The sequence below is a fragment of the Lagopus muta genome, chromosome 1 (genome assembly GCF_023343835.1).
Source record: "Lagopus muta isolate bLagMut1 chromosome 1, bLagMut1 primary, whole genome shotgun sequence".
In the NCBI taxonomy this organism is placed as follows: domain Eukaryota; kingdom Metazoa; phylum Chordata; class Aves; order Galliformes; family Phasianidae; genus Lagopus; species Lagopus muta.
This window is the reverse complement of record NC_064433.1, coordinates 33,926,452-33,940,199: the sequence shown is the minus strand read 5'-3', so window position 1 is coordinate 33,940,199 and position 13,748 is coordinate 33,926,452. Positions and strand designations below refer to the sequence as shown.

General features: G+C 38.3%; 1 protein-coding gene across 11 annotated transcripts in view; it reads left to right on the top strand.

Annotated features, from left to right (window-relative positions):
* Positions 1-13,748, top strand: part of GRIP1 (glutamate receptor interacting protein 1) — a 307,239-nt gene that overhangs the window by 263,161 nt on the left and 30,330 nt on the right. For 5 of the 11 annotated variants that reach the window (XM_048933924.1, XM_048933928.1, XM_048933923.1 and 2 more), the window contains exons 9-13: positions 447-616; positions 5,428-5,583; positions 10,707-10,893; positions 11,655-11,800; positions 13,411-13,491. In XM_048933924.1, the coding sequence (XP_048789881.1) occupies positions 447-616; positions 5,428-5,583; positions 10,707-10,893; positions 11,655-11,800; positions 13,411-13,491 (740 nt within the window). Of the gene's footprint in view, positions 1-446; positions 617-4,586; positions 4,743-5,427; positions 5,584-10,706; positions 10,894-11,654; positions 11,801-13,410; positions 13,492-13,748 lie in introns of all 11 variants that reach the window. The other 6 variants (XM_048933931.1, XM_048933926.1, XM_048933930.1 and 3 more) reach the window with 3 other exon arrangements.

Here is a 13,748-nt window from a genome sequence, read left to right as displayed (position 1 = left end):
AGTCACCATGCTAGCCCTGGTTTCATTATTTGTTTGACTACTGCATAATTTCATCATCATTTACAGCTTTTGTACTAATAAATGTTTGAATTATAACTCAAAAAATGATGAACTGGGTGCTTGTGTGAGGGATATGTGACCAAGTTATTTGAGTCTCCTTAAGTTCTTCTCATTTATTCTGCTGCCATTTGCATATATTTTAGTAGTCAGCTACCCCATTGCAGTTCTGTGAGTGATGTCTTGGCATATGCTGTATTAACTGAATTGTTTTTAAGGTTTGTACTAATAGATGTTAAGTCTCACCAGTGACAGTGCCTACAAAACAAATCTCTCTCGAAAAAGAAAGAAAACGCTCATAGTTGTCATGACCAGTTTGAAGGCAGTAAAACTCATTTTCCCAGCAGAGAGCATGCCTGATCATACTGAGTTTTTCCCCTTTTGTATAGATGTGGTGCTTTACACGTAGGAGACCATATTCTGTCCATTGATGGCACCAGCATGGAGTACTGTACGCTGGCAGAGGCAACGCAGTTTCTTGCTAATGCAGCGGATAATGTGAAACTTGAGATCCTTCCTCACCACCAGACACGGCTAGCACTGAAAGGCCCAGAGCATGGTAAGAGAATCTGTAACACCAAATTCCACTTTATTTTCCTGTCTTTTACTTTGTCTGCACTTGCTGTATGGCCGTGAAAGCTATGATCACAATCGTGTCTGTAGATGTTGCTTCATCTCCCCAGGTTATGCTTCTGCAGTTTCTGAGCAGCTCTGTGTTTTCTCAGTGTTAATGTATCTTCTGAGTTCCTACAGATAGAGAAGGAAATGTTCTACTGATAAATGGTTCTGCACACTTGTAAATGTACATATAGGCACCTGTTGACTCTACTGTTGCAATCACTGAGCGGATAACTAGGCGCTTCAGTGGATGATTCTCTGAGTGGATTCTTCAAATTAGAGAAGGAAGGGAGGGACACTGATTGATTTCATCATACTGAACTCATAATTTGTTATAACCTCTTCAGTAGTTTACTTGTTCTCCCTTGAAATGCTTCAAAAATAATTATTTTCTCTTGCTGTTGGAATATTATTTATTGCCATCATCTTTTAAAAATACTTCTGAGATTACTTCATGGGAGAATTGACAGTTCTTATGAAAAAGATTTGTTTGGGAACAGTTCCCGAGATCCCAGCCCTTTTTCACCATGTTGCCTATTTCATAACAACATACTTAAAGAGAATAACTTTCCATTTTCAAATCAGATATGTATAGAATGTCTTAGCGTTTGAAGTTTGAAAATGGGAGCTACCTGTCTTGTCTTCTAACTAATCCTGAAAAAGTGGATAATTCACAGTATTCATAAGTTCACGGTAAAATATCAGAATAATTGATGTCAAAGAAGTAACAAAGGTTATCAAATACACAGAGAATAGGTACCTGTGTTAAAGCATGAGTAAGTGGTAGCAATTTCTGAGCCTTTAATATTGTGCCTCTGCCTCCTCCAGACCAACACAAGATTCCTGAGGCCTAGAAATTTTAGTGTTGATAAACATTGTTGGACATCTATCTACTATCCAGGCTGTCCCTGGAAAAACAATGCTCTAGTCAGTTTGTCAGTGCTGGATATTGAGCTACTGTTGAGGAGATTCTAGTTTGTCCTAAGGTGAACAAAAAGTAACCCTTGCAATATCATGTTATTCCATTAGTTAACTGCACCTCTTTCCCCTTTCCAGTTAGGCTCCTGTGAGGAAGCAGGGAGTGAAACTGCAGAATACAGAGAACAGATTTTGTGATATAGTTCCTTTTCACTTTTGACAGTATGCTACAAACAGATCCTCCCTTTTTTATAGCAAAGACAGCACACGTTCAAACTTGGGCTAATTAGAAAAACATTTTAATAGGGTTTTTTTAGGGAAGATGAGTTCTAGGGCCAAAGATTTGTTTAGCTGACTGTATTTCCTGAAGCCTTTTGCCTCTTAGCAAAAATTTAAAGTGTTGCTGTTTACCTGCTAGTTGTCTTCAACTAATGAGGATGCTTGATAGAACAGTGCTCTTGCCAGACGTGTAAACTGTTAAAAATATCAAATCAAGGGGATCTGCAAAGATGACATAAGTGTATCTTTTGGGGAAAAATCTCCCTAAAGTAATAAAAGTGCTTTCTTAAGTAAGCTGACATAACTAGAATTTTTACAGCCCTTTCCAGCCCCTCACCAGGTGGTGCTGCTCCAATATCACAACAATTTCAGAAGGTAATATGGTTTATGGAAGCAAGAATACTTTTGGAAACAACCTTTCATCAGGTGTGGTATGGCCTAGATGCTGCAGAATTTGAAAAGCTCCCTTTATGTGTCTGGGATAAGCTGAGTCATTAAGGCTGTATCTGTTGAGCTCAGTTATTGGACTTCTGGGAACATGTTAGGAATTTAAAATGGGCAGGGAAGTCAGTATATAAAATAAATTGAAATTTTAGCCCTTAAATAAAATGGAGAGCACTATAAAATATCAGATTTTTTTTTGTGTTTTTTTTTTTCCTTTCCACTGTACTGCTAATATTCATTTCTCTTGCCGCCCCATTAGTTTTATGTTGGCTGCATACAACCCTGGTTTAGAATGGCTCAAATTACTAGTAAATTACTACTGTTACACAAGATAGGATTTCCTTTTACAGAACGTTTGTTGAGCTGGGATTATCCTTCTACAAGCTGAGCAAACTGAATTTGTGTACCTGACTGCTTTGTAGGACATTTTTATCTCTATTCTCAGTATGAAAATAAAACATGAAAAAAATCAAAGACTACCAGATGACTTCCTGCTGGAAGCAGCCTTTTTAATTAAACAAGGCTCACAGCAACTTGAAAATAATGAAAATCCACCTGGCCACGTTGTTCTTATCAGATTTTAATTTTTATACCATGGTTAAATCCAGCAATCTCGATGCCTGTATACATAATCAGAGAGATATTTTCATTTGAGAAGATATGATAAGCCTGTAAGATACACAGTGCCTCGTCAGGCTACTGCCTCTGTTTCTGGGATTTGTTTGACATGTGAGATTTCCTGAAGTCCTTGAGGGTGAGGCACTCAGAGAGGCAGGCTGGCTGGTGTATGCCACAGGTGTCTAGTACATCCCTTCCTGTAGAGACACCCTCACCTCATTTGTTACTGTTGAGGAAAATAAATATTAAGATGTTCATTCCTTTGGTTCAAGCACGTATCAGAGCAGCTCCAGGACAGTGGGAGCAGGGGGTACCCTCAGGGAGGGATGCAGGGCATCCTGACCTGGGTCTAGGCCATGTTATGCCAGGGCCCATGGAGCCCCAGCCATGAAGCCACAAAGATGGAGTGGGCCCCTGTGCTCTCCTTTCCCTTATACTCTACAGTGTTGTGTCAGGCCTGGCTTTTCAGTCAGCAAATGGTTAACATATTCTGGTTGTTAATAAATCGTTGCTCCTGCAGTATGAAGTGAAACAAAACTGTAGCTTTCCTTCTGGCACTGTGTGGTGCTTGCTGCTGCAGCTTCCATTTTCCCCTGACTGTGTCATGGAGCAAGACAGGAACACAAAGTGGCTCCAGCCTTAACTGACAGACTGCAGTGTACTGCTAAAGTCTGTCATGGGGTTGCTGTGTGCCTGCAGCCTTATAGGTGATAGCTTAGATTTCTCCATATGGGTGCACCTCTCTTTTTTTTCTTTTTTTTTTTTAAAGACAAAAATTCAATGAGCAGTTTGCAGTTCATAGTGCTCCACTGTGGTTCAGCAAGAACACAGCTACATTGAGTTGAATAATGACCAGATTGTATTTAATGAAGGAGAGTTTCAGTCATTTTCTTTTAATATTTGACACATCAGCTGAAATACTTCCTGTCCTCTTAGTAAATACTGGCCTTCATCTGTGGCGTATGGACTCTCCATACTTAGAATCAGAAATCAAACCCTGTCCAATCAAAACCTGTTTATCCAGAAAAATGTATTTTAATGTTTCAAAGACTAAGTTAAAAGAAAAAATTACACATCCATATAATAAATAAGAGCTCTGGATTTTTGTTTTCTTTTTTGATGAGGCTCCAGGATAGCATTTTTGTGCTGCTGGGCCAAGGAACTTCTTTGTGGCATAGAGTTCATAGAGTCTACTGCCAACAATATATGCTGTCAAAATTAAAATGCCAGTGCAGTAAATTGAAATGACTGTCACATAGTGTGAGTATGGTATCTGAATATAGAGACTTACTAATCTCCAGTTAGTGATCACAGACGATACTTTAGTATTTTCTAAAGAAATTTGCAATCTTAGCTCCTAAAGCCAGAAGGAAATTAGAAACTGATTCCACACTAATCTTTTTAAAAATGAATACAAGAAAACAAGCAAAAACAATCAGAAGTATTTATTCTTAGAGGAAACGTTATTTTTGTTCCCCAAGATAGCATCTCCTGTAAGAAGACAAGACCAGGTTATTAATTATTTCATTTATTTTATTTTCAATTCATTTTCATTTGGGGACTTTTTTTGTTTGTTTATGTAATTCAGTTACCTTTCCCTCTTCTCTGGTCCTTTTGTTTTCTGATTTCCCATCATCCCTTCATGTGGGCAGTGAAGGTTCAAAGAAGCAACAGGCAACATACCTGGGATTCGTGTGCCAACAGCCACAGCAGTCTTCTCACCTACCACCATTATAACACCTACCACCCTGACCATTGCAGGATGCCAGCATTGAAATTCCAGAAAACGTCTCCTCAAAAAAGCCTTCGTAATGTTCCACTTCTTTTCCTGCTGACGTAGTCTCTCCTCTTCTTCTTCCTCCTTTCTCACTTCTTTTACTCATAGTTTTCTCATTTCAGGCACTAAAATCTTCTCAGTCTTATGGATGCTACACTTTTTCATAGCCATGCTAAGGTTATTTCTGACATTTTATGCCTTTTCTGTAACAAGACAGCCATTGTAGGCATGAAAAGGCTTGACAATTCTCGATGAACTCATTCTTCTGCTCTATGAGTAGACTATTAGGTTTGTGTAGTGTATATAAAATGCAATATTTGCATGCAAAACATAGCTTACAAATCTTTTGTCAGAAATTACCTACTACAGAAAGACATTTCTAACATCAGTATATCTAGATCTAGTAGTCTGCATCAATTCATGGATATGTGTTGAAAATTTTGATTTAACATACTTCTCCTGAAGAAAGATGTGTATTATGAATGTAATTTCTGTATCTACAGTATCTTTGTTAGCTTTCAGCAGGTATTTTCATTGTATGCTACCTGTACTTCTACCCAGGGTCACCTATGCAGTTTAATGTTTTTGTTATCAGAAGTGCACAAACCATTGCTGTGCATCATACACATTGTTTGATTCATTGATGAGTTACAGGCATGTGCCGCACTCTTCTGTGAAGGCTGAGTGCTGTTTGCCAAGTGTTTGATTTCTTGCAGCAGCTTTGGTGTCTTCATCCTTCTCTCCTACCTCCATGAGTGCATACAGCCTGAGTTCCCTGAACATGGGGACCTTACCTCGCAGCCTCTACTCCACCAGCCCACGTGGGACAATGATGAGGCGGAGGATGAAAAAGAAGGACTTCAAAAGCTCCTGTAGGTGGTAACAGCAACTGCTCAAAATGTGCAATAATGGGTGGAGGAGGGGGAAGATACAGAAGAAAGGTACAAAGTACTTTAATTAATTTATGTTAGGCAGAAAAGAGAACAATTGGTGTTTCTTTTAGATGTGGGGAAAAGACAGCATAAAAATATTTTTCCAAAGCTAAAATGTGATAAGTAGAGGCCATATGGCTGAACTATCTCATCTGGAATACATAAAGCAATATTTCCCTCAGTCAATCCTGCAATGCTTTGTCATGTTGTTACTGAAGTGATTTTCAAATTCCTTTTTCAAATCTTCCCATTTTCATTGGGGAATAAAATTCATAGCTGAACAGTCAAAAAGAGATTGCTGGTAAGTTCAGCTATCGTATTACAAAATGAGAAGAGCTTGCCACTGTACCTTATTGGTAGTTCTGATGTTATCGTCTGCACCACATCAGGTACAATCATTTTTGTGAGGAAGAGTGACAAATAACAGTGAAAGCTAAATAATTGTCTCTGGCCACTCTCTGAAATTCAAAGCATGAATTTCCCGTGAGTCAATGATTTCCCAAGCCAGAGTGAATATATGTCAGTCTGTTCCACTTGGTATATTGGAAGCATGCACTGGGCCAAGAACACAGCTTTATAAATGTGCAGTTTCCCAGGCTCCATGTACGAGTCATCTCTCCTTTTGCTTATGTGTCAACCTGTGACCTTCAGCATCAACATCAGCTCAGTTTCTTCAGAACAAGGAAGTGCAAAATGCTGTGTAATCATCTGATGCATCTAATAATGTTCACAGATCCACTGTGGAAAAACTGAACTACTGCACATTACACTGCTGCTGCCCTGTACTAAAGATTTCCCGTGGTCATAGCAAAATCAGAGCAGAACAGCAGTCTCCAACCAAGCCCAGGCACTATGGAAATGAGAGGAAGAGTTTGAGAGAGGAACTGAGGTTTTGCATTCTTGCATTTTTTTGTTGTTTGCTTGTTCTTATTTCTTTTGTAAAGCAAATATTTTTGCATAACATTTACTTGCATTTTTTATTTTATTCTGATCAGCCATTTTGACATAATAGCTTCTAATGCATCCTTTGATGTCATGGGGAGATAGTATGTCCATCCATTCTATGAGTAGTCAGTAGAAACCAGTAGAAATCCAGCTCTTACGTGTCCTCGTATGAGAAACAGCAGTAGTTTTTCACTTACCCTAACTTACATGAATGATAAAATAATGCCGGATGCAAAATACAGTTCTTAGCCTGTGCTGTATTGTAACAGTTGCCTACAACAAGGGATGGTTAATCCTTCTGTAATTTTAATATTATGCATCTTGGAGACAGCTGTTACTTATGTTGTTGGATTTTTCAGATATTTTTCATTCAGTACCCTGCAATTTGTTGCCCTGCAAAGGCTCAAAGGAAGGCCAATAACATTAGATTAAAATGAGACAGCCATATGAGCACTGCAGCCCACCTCAGATGTTCTTAAGGTTAGAATCTCTGGAGATGAGAGTATGCAATGATTAAACAAATCTCTAGTTAGCACATTTTAGAATAGGCTTTATTGTGGAGTGGTTTATTCTGCATCTGCCCGACCATGAGATCTGAATATGCAGCATTGAGAAATACGTGGAACTAGCCCTGTCACTGGCTGGGCAGAGTCTGACTGTGCTTTACTGTAAGCAGTGATTCCCTTAACAACCCTGAATCAGAGATAACTTTAGAGGAACTGGCTGGCCACCCAGGCTTGCTTGCCCTTTCTGAGCTTGCTTTTCAGCCTACGTGGAATTCCTTACTGCTGTTACTAGACTTCTGCCTGTACTTGTGACTGCAATAACAACCAGCTTAAGAGATGCTCAGTGGACTAAATGTGCTACAAGTGACCATGACAGAGAAAGACTGGTCCTGTACCTTTCCACCAGCTATCAACAAGGCTTGGCAAACGTTACTCCTCTCCCTTTGCGGGAGACTCATGAAAGCCAGGTAGCACTGACTGCTGTCCTTTTCATAGAAAAGGAACAGCACGTTCTCTTAATTTTAGTGATCCTTTTGTTGTTGTTGTTAAAAAGTCGAGGAATTTTTTAAGGTAAGAATAAATCTTTTGGATGGCATTTGGGAAGAAAAGGATGTATTGATGAAGAGTGCTGTAAAGTTTACATTGCCAATTATTTAGGAAAAGCTGCATAAATTAATGTGATCATCCCAAAATTTATAATGATGAAGCATGACGGTACAGAAGGCTTACAGCACTTTTATAGCCAGGAGTTGCAGTCATTGCATTAATTATGCAGATCTTTCCAACTATGTGGCTGTATAAATTGAAGGCATGCCCTGCTGTCATGTGCTTTATTTGTGCCACTTGTTTCCCATCTTTATTCTTCCTCTGCTTTTTTGATTTTAAATGATACTCATTGTAAAAATGCTTAGACTATTATTTGGTTAAAATTTAAATGCTGAGGTATTTGTAATAATACTTGAAAGTCAGACATAAATTTGTGACAACTTACTTGATAGTTACTAGGCATGTATGCTTCTCAGCACTTCTAAGCCAGCTGCTAGGAGGAGGAACAAGTAACAATTTCTGTTTTCCAAGGTTCAGAGTAGGACACTGTATACTTACTTACCTTTGATAACATGTTTGCTTCTCTTACAGCTGCAGGAATAATAGTAACAAGTACATAATCTTCACATTCAAGAATACGATTTACATATTCTATGGATACAGTAAACCAGCCCATATAATTGTCACTAAGAATCAGATACAAATAGAAGTATGCTAAAATGTACCCTGTATCACTAGCAGACAGCTGCACTGTAGCCCCTTACCCATTCATGCACCATTCTTAAAGCTCTGGGATTCCTGGCAAAGGCAGCTCCCTGGTGACTGAAGCTTCACGTGCATTAAAAAAACAGGGCAGTGTTTCTTGCTGCAGTCACTGTTGAATTACAAATTCCAGTAAGTTTTAAGTTGTGGTTTTGGATATCTGTGACATTCTATAGAGAGTTGGCAGATAGCTTTTGTTATGTGATTTGGAAAGAGTATTTTCATCTCTGCTGTTTTTATTACTTTTTCTTTGGGAGAGGGAGGAGTTCCTAAAGGTCACTTGCAAGTGTCCTCATCACCAAAATATTGGTCAGGGTGAGTTTAAAATCCCACAGGAATTAACGTAGTTTCACAATTTAATTTAGAACAACTGTCCTGAAGGTTTCAATAAAAGTTATGAGATCTTTAAGTTCCTGGTAGAGCACTAGAAAAAGAGCAAGAAAGTTAGCTTTATCTATGTGCCTGCTGCAGAGGAGAAATGGACACACAAGTGAGAGGAAACAAAGATTCAGCTAACAATGAATTTGTGTACAATCTTAAAGACATGGAGAGTGGAACTTTCTGGTCTTAAATGCCCTAAATTTCAATATTTCTGGAAGGTGGGTTAGGGAACCTATTATTATTAACTCTCAATTGATCTATTCTAGTCATATCTTAGCCATTGAAGTTTTGAGGACTTGATAAACTTAGTTTTCAAATGCAGAAAATGCTAAACCTAATGGCCATGTCTAAGAATAGATTATTATTTTCTTTTGCGTATCTTACTTTGCGTAGATAAAGGAAAAACTATTGACTAAAAAGAATAATGCAGTATTCTTACCAAGGAAAAATAATATAAGAAATGTGAGAATTCACAGTAATTTAGTAAGGAAAAGACGGTTGGTTTCAGAGTCAATTGTATTAATGAAAGCAGCTTTGCTGGGAGAAGATTGAAACTCATGAGATTTTGCCAAGTGAAACTTCTGGAGTCATCATTGCTGACTGTTCCACGTTAGTCAGACTTGGTACTATTTCAGAGCAAGTCCATTACTTGCAGTCCCAAATAAATATTCACAGAACCTCTGTAATCTTTGTATAGTTCTGCTAGTGTTATCTATAATGTAAAAACAAGGACAATTTTTCTTCCATACCTAAATAAAACAAAACAAAACAAAACAAAAAAAACCCCACAACATTTAAAAACAAACAAACAAAGAACCAAACAAAAAAGCAGAAACGTAAGCTTTTATGTAATGCTTGGTAACTAATACAGGCAATGGTGGGTCTTGGGGAACGTTAGAGAGGTGATAGCATAGATTCATAACATGAGAAGGTTAAATATCTTCTTCAGCATTAATGATTGTTATTACAGCACTGTAACGTTCCTGTCTGAGCAGGAATGGGAGAACATGTAACTTTTTGTGTACGGCAAATTGAAAAGACAGTATTCTGTCACGGGAGGAATTGAAACAGTGATTCAAACAAGACCTTTTTTAGGAAGAGGCAAAACAAACAAACAAAAACAATTTTATTTCATACATAATTGCATTGAATCTCGATGTTAATTTTATTTGGATTTATTCTGTAATACTTCCTATTCAGAATGAGAATAGAGAAAGGGACTAATAAGGAGTACAGGCATCTTGAAAATACAGAAGTAGATGCCCATGTTTTTCAGTGGAGGGTTCCCCAGTTCCTTTTGAGAGATCCCATGGAAGTTTGTTTTTTTTCCCCACAATCTCTTTAGAGTTACGTGCTGCTAAAACAGAGAGGCTGGTTCAGCTTAGATTACCCAGTTAGCCTGGCATATTGCTGACATGTAGTAAACGTGTTAGTTGATGTGTACAAGAAAGTGTACAAGAAAAAGGAATCCTTTCTTGTAAGCAAGACTGGAGTGTGTGCCTTGTTGCTAAAAACATTGCATTGCTGTGAGACGTTCAAAAGAGCTCATGGGAATCAACCTAAATAACAGCTGGGGTTGTGCCTTCAAATCCCTTAGCGACTGTGGAAACGCCGCTCATCCATGCCTCAAACTTAATGCAACCAGAGTTCAGGGTGTTATGAGGTTTTTGGGTGGGAATGTCAAACAAATGTATTTTGCTCAGTGCATAAACTATCTTTTTGTATTGTAACATATAACCAGATGTTTTCTATTCTTTTTTAACTCCTAACTGTTTGTATGTCATGTATAAACCATAGCCTAAATTGAATTTAAAAGGGATATTTTGTTGAGTAGATTTATTGTACACATCAATTTTTTTCAAAGAGCAATGAAATTTCTGCTGTGTTTGAATGTCTTTCCTCCTGGTCTGCTCTCTTTTGTAGTGTCTTTAGCCTCTAGCACTGTTGGTTTGGCTGGGCAGGTCGTCCACACAGAAACCACAGAAGTAGTGCTGACAGCTGACCCAGTAGTAGGGTTTGGGATACAGCTCCAGGGTAGCGTGTTTGCTACTGAGACCTTGTCTTCTCCTCCTCTCATTTCCTATATCGAGTCTGACAGTCCAGCAGAAAGGTGAGGTTCTTTTAGATGACTGCTAAGTGCATTTTGGTGAGCATTCCTTGGGGTGGTTTGGGCTTGTTGCTTTCAATTTGTGAGAAACTGCAAGGCTTTGCTCAATGGAAGAACGACAAGTAACAATCTGTCTGTTCTGATAGTGGTATTTCACATGCTTGATCAGCCATAAGAAGAATGGCAAGCACCAGTGCTTTTATCATCCAGAGGAGTCCCTCCAGCAGAAAACTGGGAGCTGTATTCATTCAAAAGCTAAAAAGATATTAAAAGACAAATAAAAAAATTCAGCGTGCAACAAGAAGCCCATTCTGTTAAGTTTTGGTGCCTAACAAGATCTGAGAAAATTCTGTCTTAGTAATTATTTCTTTGCAACATTTCAATTGTATTTTTATGTATGTTGTTAATCATTCCACGAGATCATGCAGAACAGTTGGAGTTGCATAGGCAGCTCTGAGCCTCCATGGCAGAGTTGCAACACGTGCAGCCTAGAGGCAGAGCCTGAGCTGATGTCTGTGGGTAGAGTGGAGGCACCAAGCTGTGCTCGTCCTCCTGGCCCTGACACCTGAGAAGCACAGCCCATGTTGGTGGTACTGATAGTGTCGTGATGCAGAAGGGCAGTGGCAGCTGGTATCTCCCAGTGCCTGGGCAGACTGCGGTGCTGCTCTGCCACCTCTTCTTTAAGATTAGGCTGAGTGTGTCTGCTATTTCTGGTTCTGGTAACACGCACATCTGATGATTGTTTTGTGTCATTGTGTACCAAGATGTGGGGTCCTGCAAATTGGAGACAGAATAGTGGCAATAAACGGTATCCCAACAGAAGACAGCACTTTTGATGAGGCCAATCAACTGCTCAGAGACTCCTCCATCACCAACAAGGTCACTTTGGAAATAGAATTTGATGTTGCAGGTATGAATGTACTGTTATTCTGTCTTGCAAGAAAAGCATGGGAATAAATCCCAAGTATATTGCAAGTGTTAGGCATCAAAGATGGGGACTTTCTTCTCAAACACACCACTGAGTTTTCAAGTGACCTATTTGAAGCATGTCTTTTTGTGCAGCTTTCTCATTCCACATAGCCCTGCAACATACTTCAGAACACAAATAGAAATGACAAGTCCTTAGAAAGATCTGATGACAGTCTCTTCTCTGAGTTATTTCCAGATATATTTCTGCCCTGAGGTAGAAGTATTCTGCTTTGCCAAGACAGGCCAGCTAATGAAATATGTTGCTAGACAATGTGTTACTAGTATTATAATAGGATGGGTAAGCAGAAAGTCCTGCAGAGTTTCACTTAACACTATCTTAAATCAACAATCTAATTAAAACTGTAGAAATTGCATTAGTAAAAGCTAGAAAAGTCATTGTTAACACTACTGGTGAACCTTTATTATTACTTCTGTCTTTCCTTTTTTTGTAATGTGTTTAAGCACACAATATGCTTGTGTAACCACAAATTGTGTAAATCAAGCAAGCACACTTAATCCATGTGCATTATCCCACTATGTAAATAGTAAAAACTTTAAGACTTATGTGCTCGTCTGACAGTAGCTCCTTAGAAGTCTTGTTGGATGTGCTGTATTTTCCATAGTATAGTTATTGTTAATGATACTGTAAGTCATGATGCCAAAAGCAGGCTAAATGTCCTTACTGCAATTCTTGTGATCTTTCAGTATATGTATATTTAGTATACTAAAAAAAAAAAGGCCAAATACAACATGTGCTTCTGTATATATAGGAATTGGAATACTAAAAAGTAAGAAAACAAAATAACAAAAAAAATGACATCTAAGTATACCTGAAGTCACAGGGACAGTAAGGTTTGTATTTCAGTTCCCAGACTTGTGTTCTTAGACAATAATTAGATAATTAGACTCTCTTGCAACCTATATGTTTACATACCTACATAGCTGTAATTTTAATTACCTCCTTTTCAAGCAAGGGCCCTGACTTTTAGAAGCAGTAACGCAGAAAGTCAGAGTTCAAATGCAGTGCTGTGTGGGGCTTTTTTTTGGCTCTGTCATCTTCAGATGATTCTTCATTAGTGATGTTTTCATCTCTTTCTTCCCAGTGGATGTAAAATCCATCCAGTTGCCTTAGCAAACAGTTAAAAATATATTAGACCTACAGCAACAAAGAATTGAAATTCTTAAGACTTGATCTCCTTTCCTTCTAATTAAAATCTGTCTGCCAGTCCTAAAATTTTCATGCACACTCACAAAAATTGCATACCAGCTAAAATCATGCAGTCTCAGCTGACTGCTGGTCTGTGCAATCTCCATAAATTCAGTTAAACCTTAGGAAAATAAATTGAGTTACTGTGAAATTACCAATAGAGGTATAAATCATACTTTGTATGTCCTACTTTCTTCACTTCAGCACCCATATTTCCTGCTGACTCGTAATGCTGATGTGATTTCATTAACTTACATGTGTCATTCCATGAAATGAGAATTGCTGTGTCTTATAAATTATTTAACATTTGAAGTTGTTTTTTGTATCTTTTTTTTTTTAAACAGAATCAGTTATACCAAGCAGTGGAACATTTCATGTAAAACTACCAAAGAAGCATAACGTGGAACTTGGCATCACCATCAGCTGTAAGTGACAGTGCTTGCCTTTAAGACCACAGTGATGGAATAATATGCAGACAGTAGATCCTTATAGATTTATGGATAGCTATAAGCTCATGCTTGTTTTGGTAAAAAACTTCTTTTTTCTTTTCCTAGAATGAGATGGTTAGCATTTCCATGTCTCAGATGAAATATTATCTTGTAACAGATTTGTATCCTCTCCAACATTTAAAGAGGCCATACGTTTGCTAGACCTAAGGCTTGACCTATTCCTTCATGTGTAG